Source organism: Acomys russatus, chromosome 27, assembly GCF_903995435.1.
Source record: "Acomys russatus chromosome 27, mAcoRus1.1, whole genome shotgun sequence".
NCBI lineage: Eukaryota > Metazoa > Chordata > Mammalia > Rodentia > Muridae > Acomys > Acomys russatus.
The window spans coordinates 34648139-34660182 of record NC_067163.1 but is presented as its reverse complement, the minus strand read 5'-3'; the positions used below and the strand labels follow the sequence as shown (position 1 = coordinate 34660182).

The 12044-nt window shown below is 43.2% G+C and overlaps 1 protein-coding gene across 1 annotated transcript in view; it reads left to right on the top strand.

Moving 5' to 3' along the window:
• The window catches only part of Snx25 (sorting nexin 25), a 113609-nt gene that overhangs the window by 40814 nt on the left and 60751 nt on the right, over positions 1-12044 (top strand). Inside the window, exon 4 of the mRNA XM_051169724.1 lies at positions 10898-11070. Within this exon, the coding sequence (XP_051025681.1) occupies positions 10898-11070 (173 nt within the window). The remainder of the gene's footprint in view (positions 1-10897; positions 11071-12044) is intronic.

Sequence of the window (12044 nt, the reverse complement as noted above, 5' to 3'; positions counted from 1 at the left end):
TGTTGATGTCTTTTCTCCCCCTGCACAACACGCTGCAACACCGTGAAAGTTAGTTAGCCAGCAGGGAGAGATTCCCACTTGGGCTCAGGTTGATTTCTCCATGTCCTGCCCCCACGGTGAATGCTATCTTCAGTGGCAGTGTCCACTTGTTCTGGGTACCTCTGGACTCCCCGAGGAACAGCTCAGAGTTGGGTACCTAGTGCCTGGCATCAGGATTCTTATTTAATACCCTATATCTTCTGGGAGCAGAATTGTCCACTCATGCAGGGTATTTCTATTCAAACTCCCCTTTAAAAGAAAATATACCTATATTGTGCATATTTAATCCACTTAGTGGATTTCCATATGGCGTCTTTGCATAGCCTTAGTTTAGTTTTCCCCCTGTCCTCTGCTCTCCCCAAGCTGCCTGTCTCTACTTAAGCCTTTAACCCCGGGTACACACCCCCCCACACACATACACTTTTCCTATCTCCTATGTTCTAGCATCTCCTCTAATTGAGTTCTTCCTTGTGTTGGAAAATCATAGGTTTCTATGTAGCTTTTAAAACATACTCTTCATGTTTGTTAAGCCACCTGCCAATACCTCACTTCCTGGTCCCTGCCTGCTTCCGTGTTTGAGCCCCTCTGCCCCACTAGTCTCTTCTCTACTTTCATCTTACTCTATTTCACTGTTTCCCCAGCACCCCATTTCTAGTTTTCCTGGCTTCCTCATGTACCCCAGATTAAACATAGCAAAGCAAATGATTCAAGTATGACCCACATATGAGAGAGCACATACAACAGTCTTTCTGGGGCAGAGTGACCTCAATAGAATGCTTTCAACTCTATCCATTTGCCTTCAAATTTCATTTATTTTTACAGCTGAGTAATAGTCAGTTGTGTGTATGTACCACATTTTTTTTTTTTTGTACCACATTTTTTTTATCTACTCATTAGTTGATGGGCAAGCTGGTTGATTTTACTTCTTAGCTATTGTGACTTGAGCTGTGGTGGACAAGGATATGCAACTTAGCTGTTTTCAGTGGTGCTGCAATGAGTGGTGGTGCGCGAGTATTTGTGTTGTACGTTGACTTGCAGTCAACTGAGTATAGCTGAAGAGTGGCGAATAGTTGGGGCCTATGGTAGATCTAATTTTAGGATTTTTAAAAAAGATTGTGTGTGTGTGTGTGTAAATGCCATAGCACATGTGTTTAGGTCAGAGGACACCTTTTCCCGAGTTGGCTCTTTGCTGCTACTTTGTTTTTGACGCAGGGTCCTTTGCTTGCCCTGCTGCATATTAGTTCCTGAAGATTCTCTTGTCTCTGCCTCCATCCTGCTTTAGAGGTGGCTGGGGTTGCAGATGCATACCACCGACTCTGGCTTCTCACGTGGGGTCCTGGGGCTTGATTTTAGATATTCTTCAGGCTTGTGTGGCAAGCACTTTTCCTTGCTGAGCCATCTCCTGGGCCCTGATTTTTGTTTTTCGATGAGCCCCCTCACACCCATACTGACTCCTTAGTGACCAGGCTAGTCTACATTCCCACTGCACTTTGTCAGTCCTCCCTTCCATGTAAACCCCTGCTAGCTTGCGTCCGTTGTCACTTGTTTTCCTAGTGACAGCCATTCTGGCCGAGTTGAGATGGAATCCCAGTGTAGTTTTAATTTGCATCTCTGATTAGCTAGGGATGTTCTGAAATTTGTTAGAGGAACTTAATGTTAGCACTCATGGCCTCTAGTTAAAGAATTGGTTTCATTATGAAACTATCTCATACATAGTTGGTAAACCCCTGCATTGTTGTTCCAAAAATGTATGTCTGTGCTTATTTGGTGTGAATCTGGTTTTGGAAGACTTCAGCGGGGCTGTTTTCTATGCCAAGAACAAATTATTTTCCTAGGCTTGTTAGCAGAATCTGACATTTGTATTGCCCTCTTGAGTGAGTGCCAGCATGTGAATTACAGCACATGTAGTTTACACATAAAATGTGGTCCTAAAGAAGGAAGCAGCTCAGCTGGTGGTGGTGCACACCTTTAATTAGCATCAGCACTCAGGAGGCAGAGGCAGGCGGATCTCTGTGAGTTCAAGGCCAGCCGGGTCTACAGAGTGAGCTCCAGGACAGCCTGGACTATTCAGAGAGACCCTCTCTAGAAAACCAAACCAAACCAACCAACCAAACCAACAAAAGCAGCGGCTCTGCCTGTCGAGATGCACAGTTGTTTAGGATGACGTCTAGTTAAGATTGCTTATGCCCACTTGCAGGAGCATTGGCATCGGCTTCCTCCTCAGCAGCAGGTAGCGCACATTCTCTTCCCAGAAGCTCTGCGCTTGAGTTTGTCACATGACAACCCCTGTTCTGGCTTGTGGTGCTGCCCTGGCAGTGGACTGGTTGCTAAGAATGGCATCTGTCCGTGCTCATCTCCATAGTTCCTTCCTCTGAATTGTCCTCTCTCCCCAGGTCTGCCAGCCTCGGGCTGATGAGGCCAAAACCCAGCACCGTTACACTCCCACTGCTGTCCCGCTTGCTGACCCAGTGTTTTGCAAGCTGCTCCAACTGTAATGTTTGGTGAGAAGTGCATTTTAGTTGTGCTCCACTTTCATAAAATGGTGCTCTAATTACCTGTGATAACTGATGATTCTTTTTCTGCACCACTTTTTACTTAAATGTCATTTGAGACTAACTTAGTTTTATTGTCTTACTACTTGGGCACAGCCTGTAGTCTTCAAAACATTGCCACGGGACAGTGGTTCTCAAAATTCTTTATCTGAGGATACTCCTACAATCTTAAAAGCAACTGAACTTCAAAGTCCATGTGGCTCACATCTAGTGGTGCCATAGCCAGCCTGCACTGGCAGGTGACAGCTGATTGCATAGCGCCTCACAGTCCTCAGCTCAGTGAAATCTTATTTCTGGCTTGAAATTGGTCATGTATAGAATGGAATGGGGAAATACTTTTAGTTTTGTCCTTTGGAGAACCAATTGTTAAATATTTGCCAGCCTCACCGATTGTGCCTGTTATGTTCATCAATATTTACAACATCAGATGTTTAAACCAAGAAGTTTTTAAGGTACAAGTTCACATCGTGTCTGTCCTCTGTGGAAAATTCTGCTCTTCTTGGGAGTGAAAGAGAAAAATGAAATTTTGTGACAAGTGAGAGTGAAATAATAATGAATACAGCTTTGGCCTCCCCTAAAGCATCTCTGCAACACATAGAACGCTCTCAGAGCACCCTGCTCTGTGCTGTGAAAGTAACTTCTGGCAGACAGTGTATGTGGATTAGAGAGTTAAACAAAAGACCTTTAGGTCACCTCCTCATGGTCTCTGTAGCTTAGACCTTCCTTTCCAAGTTTCCTTAGGCCTTTGCACTATCATTTATATTATGTAGTTTGCTGTGGTACCCAGCAACTAAAGTATTCCATGGTTCTGCCTACTTAATAATTGTCAAAGACTCATTTGAATTCAAGGAAACTTATTTTAAAGTGCTTAAGCTACACTCACTAGATGACAGTATTTTAAACATTTATTTTAGTTAGAGGAATACTGATTTAAAAGAAAAGGACAAGTAGTTAGAGAAAATGAGAGTTTTTATGAATATCAAATTTCAACATGAGGGTAAGTTTTTCATCGAGATGTTTAACAACAGCTTTCCGAAATATCTTCCAAGAAAAACCTGAGAATAACAAGCAATACATGAGCGTAACAGAGAGAAGGAGGACAAGAGAGTAACAGAGAAGGAAGAAATAGATTAACAGAGAGGAGGACAAGAGAGTAAGAGAGCATCTGTTCCCTGTTAGAAGTGCTGGCTCTTCAGGCTTGTAGGGATTTTCATTCTATTTTGCTGTTTGTTTTCTTGTGTTGCAGAACTTCTGATCCTTCTGTCTCGGCCTCCTGAGTTACAGTTAGTTATATGCCACCACCCAGTTTAGGTGTGCTGGTAGTAAACCCATGGCCTTGTACAGGCCAGGCAGACACGGAGTCAACTGAGACACAGCTCCTAATTCTCTATTCCTTGTTACTCTGGTTGATGATAAAAATGTAGAAGAAAGAGAGAGAGAGAGAGAGAGAGAGAGAGAGAGAGAGAGAGAGAGAGAGAGAGAGAGAGAGAGAGAAAAACGCTACTACTATTCCCTGTAGTTACAGATGCTTGAAAGAATGTCAGTTACTCACTATATTTTTCATATGGGTGATTTGTTTCAGAGAATAACTGTTATCTACGTAGCCTTATACAAAGCACACAGTCAGGCCTGCCTCCAGTAAGTGTAGGTTTTGATGGTTATTTGCCTCCTCTGGCAGCCCTGGGTAACAGCATTCTTGTCCTGTAAATGTTACCGGTAGACAGATCTTCATGGACTGCAAAATGATGCGGGTGGCCCTGGGAACACACCCTTGAGTTGGTGACTGTCAGAGGCTAATAAATTGCAGTAATAAAAGCAATGCATCCTTTGTCTGACTGTTAAACAAGTTGTTGGAGGCAGATTTCCGGTCAGCTGTGCTTATTTCCAGCCTGTCAGCTGCTGCTGTAAACCAGTCCAGATCACATATAAGGCTTGCTCAGCTTCCTCTTCCTTTGTCCCATCTGCCTTGTCTCAGCGTGGTACAGAAAGTCTAAAAGTGATTGCCTTTATACTGTTAATTCAATAGCATTTTAACATTTCCTACTCTCTTTACAATCTGTGTTTTGTGTGCCCATCAAGCACAGGCATGTTGTTTCAGGAAAATGTGTCTTTATTCACATATGTTCTTTCTTTCTTTCTGACATGTTTGTTCCTCCCTTTTCTTTGCAGCATCTGATTATAATGTAGCATAGCACATACTCGAGAGTGAGACCGATGGAGCGAGAGCTGTTTCCACCGTTCATCACTGCCATGACTTTATTCAGCTCTTCATTTTCTTGTCTGTGCGATGGTAGTGGTGCTATCTACCTCTCGGGTTAGGTGGGAGGGTTAGATCGTACTGTACCTGGGAAACACATCAAAGCTACTGACAGCTTCCCTACTCTAGGAGCGAGAACTGGAGGTGACTAGTGGGAACTGCAGTGATCCACAGGGCAGGATGCAGCGAAGACCCATCACAGCTCACAGGGAGCTGAGAGGATTCTTCCTCACCCGCAGTGCTCAAGCTTTGTGAGCCTTTCTCGGTTCACAAGCAGCACCGATGCCCACCTCCTAAAGTGTCCCGCTCAGAGAGGTTCTAGGGGAGTCATGTGGGGAGCTTTTCCGTACTGTGATCTCAGTGGATCAGCCCTCTCCGGCCTTTGCCTTTCTTAGTTTTCTTCTAACTCGGCTCTTAGGAAGGAGGGGAATTTGTGACACTCTCATGACCATGTGGCTCCCAGCTGGTGCACAGGCTCAGAATTATATAAAGAAGCTTCTCTTGCAAAAGTAGTTCCAATTGGCTGCTCTTCCCCAATAAGTACTAACCAAATGTATATTTTTCTTTTTAACAATAAGACAAAAACAATAAGATAAAACCCAGCACTCAGGTAGGCAGAGCTCTACAGGTGGAGCTCTGTGAGTTTCAGGCCAGCCTGTTGTACAAAGGAAGTCCAGGAAAGCCAAGGATACACAGAGAAATCCTGTCTTGAAAAAACAAACAAACAGACAAACAAACAATATAACTATGTTTTAAATTTTTTCTTGTCATGTATACTTAATTACATGGAGATAGAGATATAAATAGAATAACATAAGAATTGGAAAATGCTACAAATAGCTTGCAGTGCCAACTCTGTAGAGGCTATTCACCAGATTTGAAAATTTTTATTAATTAATTAATTTTACTTCCCAATTGCAGCTTCCCCCTCTCTTTTCTCCCAGTTCCTCCTCATTTCCTCCCCTTCCCACATCCTCCTGAAAAGAAGATGATATCCTGGATATCAACCAGCTGTGGCATATCAAGTTGCAGAAGGGTTAAGCACATTTTCTCCTATTCTGCCTAGGCAAGGCAGCCCAGTTAGCAGAAAGAGACCCAAAGGCAGGCAACAGAGTCAGATACAGCCCCTGCTCCTGCTGTTAGGAGTCCCACATGAAGACCGAGCTATGCAACTGTTCTATATGTGCAAAGGGCCTAGGTCAGTCCCATGCATGCTCTCTGTTTGGCCTTTCAGTCTCTGTGGGCCCCCATGGGCCCAGATTAGTTGTAGGTTTTCTTGTGGTGTCTTGAGGCTCCTTTAGTCCTCCCCTCCTTGTTCCACAGGATTCCCCGAGCTCTGTCTCATGTTTGGCTTTGAGTCTCTGCATCTGTTTCCATCAGTTGCTGGGTGAAGCCTCTCAGATGACAGTTTTGCTAGGTACCTGTCTACAAGTATAGCAGAATATGATTCATTGTGTCAGGGGTGGGCTTTCTCTCTCATGGTATGGGTTCTGAAGCTGGGCCACTCAATTGCTTAGCCTTTCCTTCAATTTCTGCTCCATCTTTACCCCTGCGTCTCTTGTAGGCAGGACAGATTGTGGGTTGAAGGTTTTGTAGCAGATTGGTGTCCCAATACCTCCATTGGAAGTCTTTTCTGGTTATTAGAGATGGCTGGTTCTGGATCCATGTCCTCAGTATCCTCATGGGTTCCTGGGTGTTTCCCTTGTCCTAGGTTTCTAGCTCTTCCCAGAGATGCCCCACACTGATTTTAGTTCTCTCTCCCTCTGTCTTCCCCCAACTAGGACCCTCCTGCTCCCCTTCCCACCCAGTTGCCTTCATCCATTCAACTCCAATATCTGTTCTGTTTCCCCTACTCAGTGAGATTCCAGTGTCCACCCCCCTACCAGGCCCTCCTTGTTGTTTACTTTCTCTGGGTCTGTGGATTGTAGCATGGTTATCCTGTGCTTCATGGCTAATATCTACACACCATGTGTGTCTTTCTGAGACTGGCTTACCTCACTCAGGATGATCTTTTCTATCTAGTTCCATCCATTTCCCTGCAAATTACATATCTTTGTTTTTAATAGCTGAATAATACTCCATTGTGTAAATATACATTTTCTCTATTCATTCTTTGGTAGAGGGACATATAAGTTGTTTCCAGTTTCTGGCTATTACAAATAAAGCTGCTATGAACATAGTTGAGCAAATGTCCCTGTGGTATAGTAGAGCATTTTTTGGGTATATGCCCAGGAGTAGATAGTTAGATCTTGGGGTAGAACTATTCCCAATTTTGTGAGAAACCACCAAATTGATTTCCAAAGTGGTTGAACAAGTTTGTACTTTTACCAGAAATGAAGGAGTGTTCCTCTTGCACCACATCCCCGCCAGCATGTGCTGTCCCTTGAGTCTTTTGATCTTAGCCATTCTGACCAATATAAGATAGAATCTCAGAGTCATTTTGATTTTCATTTGCAGTTCCCTGATGACTAAGGCTTTTGAACATTTCTTTTAAGCACTTCTCAGCCATTAGAGAGTCCTCTGTTGAGAATTCTATTTAGATCTATACCAAATGTGTATTTTAAGGCAGTAAATTACTTGTAGAAGGGCTGGGGGTGACCAAGGAATAGCATCTTAGTATTTACTATTTACGCAACTACAGCGACAGCATAGCTATAGTTTATAATAAATGAAGATGCGGAGGCTCACACCCAGGCTCTCAAGCATTTTACTTAAATGCTCTACTATTGAGCTATAGCCCCAGACCACCTCTTCCTTTAAAAAAATAATTTTTTTTTTTTTGGAAACAGGGTCTTAATAAGTTATGAAGGCTGGCATTGACCTCATTCAAGGCTCTTTCAGGCCTTGAACTCATGGTTTTAGGCCTGGTACCATCTTTTGTTGCTTGGTTGCTTTTGTGTTTTTTAAGACAGAATCTTACAGCCTAAACTGAACCAGAACTCCTGATTCTCCTCCGTCTGCCTTTTGAGGACTGGTTTCATATACATGCTCCAGCATGCTTTTCTTCAGGAACCTTTCAAAAAGTCAACATGGAGACCAGAATGTAGAATGTTTATCTAGGATACATGAAGCCTGCATTTAATTTAAAAGCAGCCTATAACTGGGGCACCGTAATGCATAGCTGTAATCCCAGAACAGGAGAGGTGAAGGCAGGAAGATCAGGAGTTGAATGTTTTCCTAATGCTGTATAGCAAATTCAAGGCTAGCCTGGGCTACATGAGACCCATACCTACATACATACAACAGCACTTCATCTTCATGTCAGTCGCTTTGCACATTAGGATAGAATATCTTCAGCTTGTTATGCAGACAAAGAAGGTGATTGTTACTTTTTGGTGTATATATTCCAGTTAGTGCAGTCTCTAGTGTAAGAAGTCACAGTGACTCTTGAGAGGCATTAATCATAAAGATACCAATATGCATTTCATGTTTCATTTCCTATGAAGTCCTTAATATGTTTTCTGTACTCTATGCTATGCTCAGGACTGGCCTCTTGTTACTATAGGTTCTTTGTCACTCATCTGTTATAAAAGATAGTAGAAAAAATAGCATTCCCAGGTGCTATGGAAAAGAAAAGCCTAGAATGTTCTTTCTACTTCTCTTCAATCAGATCCTTCAAAGTAGTGGTTCTGGGATGGGCTTAGTGCTGACATGCAATTTGCTTTCACACTTGGGAGCGTTAAGCAGCAGACCTCTCTGTCCATAGAAATAATCCAGACTTACTATCCGAGAATTTCCTCACCAAGAAAGGTGGCTTGCTGTGGTGGCATGAGCGAGATGCTCTCCTCTCCCCCACCCCCAGGCCCCTCGCCACCTATCGCAGACCCAAGGTCATGAGAGTGGGAGAGCTGGCCTTGTCCTTCTCCAGCTGTGCTGATGGCAGAGTGCTGGTGAGAGTGGGCCCTGAGTGGGAAAGCTGACTCTGCCCCTTGCCAGCTGCACATTAGATGAGCTAGCTGGGGCAGGGCAAGAGAGCTGGCCCTGGTGGTGTGGATGCAAGGGAGCTGGCAGGCTGACCACTTCAGCTACCATCCAGGCCCAGATCCTGGACTTGGAGTTGACCCACCCCAACATCTACCCCATCTATGAACTGATGGTGCATGGGAACGGGCTGGTTTTACAGATTCAAAACTACAGGATCTCTATGACACAGGGTAACAACAGGATATCTGAGAGGAGTCCCAGTGAGAATCAAATACTGATAGAATAGCAGAAGCCAGAGGCCTTAAGCCACACCAATGACTCATTGCAGTGAACATTTGCAAGCAAAGAAATACGGACACACCGTAACACACTACAGCTTCCACAGTGAGATTGTTTTCAAGGGGTTTCAAGGGTTCAGGGTGTGTATGAAGGGACAGGGAGATGAATAGAATTGGGGTTCATGATGTGAAATTCACAGAGTCAATAAAAAGTTTAATAATAATAATAATAATAATAATAATAATAATAATAATAATAATAATAAAGGTGGCTCACAATACAGGTTTAGGCATTATTAGTTGGTTTTAAGAGTGAACCTATGAATCACATTTAAGACATCTGAGAGCGTGTTCAGAGGTCCTAGCAAGAGAACATAGCTGTTGTGTACCCTTGACCAAAGACTCCTTTCCTCTATTTGGGGAAGGTCATTCTTTTCAGTCAAGTGCACAGCTTTAGGCAGTATGTGCATGGAGTTGTAAGTGAGAAAGGGACACCTACTAGCCAGCCAGATCAGCTGAAGCAGGCTCAGTGGTCAGTAGGGTGACAGATGTCCAACCCTGATTGTTCTCTCAGCCATCCTGCACACACCTTTAATTTCAACAGTCAGGAGGAAGAGGGAGGTAGATCTCTGAGTTTGAGGCCAGCCTGGTCTGCATAATGAATTCCAGGCCAGCCAGGGCTAAATAGTGAGATCCTGTCTCAAAACAAATAAACAAACAAAACCAACCAACCAAGCAAATACATAAGTGATTCATCTGGAAACTTGAAGGTAGTTTAGTTAAAGAAATTTTTCCTTCCCCTAGAAGTGTTGCAGGCTGTGTCCCATGTGCTTCAGTGGGTGCCAGGGAGACAAGAGCTGCATCTAGCGTTGTGACGTGACATGAGATTTACAAAGAACCAATAGAAAGTTAAAGAAATACTCATGCCATTTTGAATTGTTGCTATAACCTTTGCTAGTAAAGGTGGTTGTCATGACTGCATTTGGAAATACAATGAGGCCACATGTCCTACCTTGTTTTCTGTTGCTGTGGTAAACACTGACCTAAAGCAACTTGGGAAGGAGTGGTCACGTTTGGCTTACACTTCGAGAACACAGTTCATTACTGAGGAAAGTCAGGCCAGGAGCTCAAGGAAGACCTTGAAGAGAGACTGTGGAGGAACTCTGCTTATTGGTTGACTCTCAAGGTTTGCTTGCTCTCTTACACAACCAGGACCACCTGCTCCGGGGTGGCACTGCCCAGAGTGGGCTGGGCCTACCCACATCTCATCAATTAAGAAATTGCTCTCAGGGGATGGAGATATGGCTTAGTGGTTAAGAGCGCTTGTTGCTCTTCCAAAGGACCCAGGTTTGAGTCCCAGCTCACAGAGATGCACAGTCATCTGTAACTTCTTGGGCACCAGGCATGCCATGTGGTACACAGACTTATATGCAAGCAAAACATCCATAAACAAAACTAAAAGTAACATTAAAAATAGAAAGAAGAAAAGAAAGGAAGGAAGGAAGAAAATGCTCCCAAAGACATGCCCACAGGCCAGTCTGATGGTTGCAAATCCTCAGTCAGGTGCCTTCTTCCTGGGGGACTCGAGCTGTGTCGTGTTCACAAAACCAGCGACTACACCACTCATTCACATTGCTCTGTGTTTAAGGCAAGTATTGATTATTATAATTTCTGAGGAGGCAGCAGTTTTTAAAATCAATGTGTCTCTCATTTGGAATGTTTTTCACCTAATGATATATAATTGAATTGTTTCTGGAAATTTCTATCTATCTATCTATCTAGCTATCTATCTATCTATCTATCTATATCTATTTATCTATCTATCTACTACTTATTTATTCTTTCAGACATGAAGAACAGCCAAGGCCTTTTGTGTTGCACGCATGCTTGAATAACTCACATGATGAAGTAAGATTCCTTCAGACGTGTTCTCGGGTTCTGGTGTTCTGCCTTCTCCCTTCGAAGGATATCCAGTCTCTCAGCTTACGTATAATGCTCGCAGAAATTCTCACAATGAAAGGTAGATGTATAAAATTAACACCACTAATGTGATAAGTGTGTAAACAAATGTGCTATGTATACTGTGATTGTATTTGTTTGTTTTGTTTATTTCAAGGCAGGGCTTCTCTGTGTCGCCTTGGCTGTCCTGGACTCACTTTGTAGACCAGGCTGGCCTCAAACTCACAGCGATCATTCTGCCTCTGCCTCCTGAGTGTTGGGATTGCAGGTGTGCACCACCACACCTGACAAATTGTATTCCATATAACATATTTGCAGATCTTATATATTGTGGAGCATATGGGTTGTAAGGAATTTTAGACATTTCAAATTTACTTATCACATAAAGGCTTTGGCCATACATATTAAACTTTAAAAGTTTATATATATATTGCAAATGCTATTAGTTTTGACACAGGAAAACCATTCTTCATCTATGCTTGGGAAGCTTTGGGAATAGTTTTTGAGTTACCCAGGCCAATATAAATACATTAAGGAAAGAGGACCCACACAACACACATGCATACAAAATCTGTCAGCATCTACCTATACTTCTTCTGTAAGTGCCATTGGTAATGCTGCTTTTGGGAACTTTGAATAAACAATACATATGGTACTATAGCGTAATAAGAAGTATTTAAGATTTATTTGTTCAGCTAAATGCTTAACCAGAGTTTGTAAAAGCCAGGTGTGGCAGAACACTTCCTTAACCCCAGACCTAGGGTCCAGAGACAGCGCATCTCAGGGGCTTGCTGGCCAGCCAGTCTATCCAAAACGGAGCTCCAGGTTCATTGAGAGACCCTGTCTCAAAAAGTACTTGGGCAGAGACTGATAGAGGACACTGGATGCTGACCTCTAGCCCCCACATGTGCATATATACATTCACTGCGCGGGGAGTGGGGATGGACAAAGACAAAATGGAAGAAAAAATTACCTAAGACAAACATTCCCTGAGAATCTTAAACAAGAGAGATACTGTGATTGACTGTCTCTTTC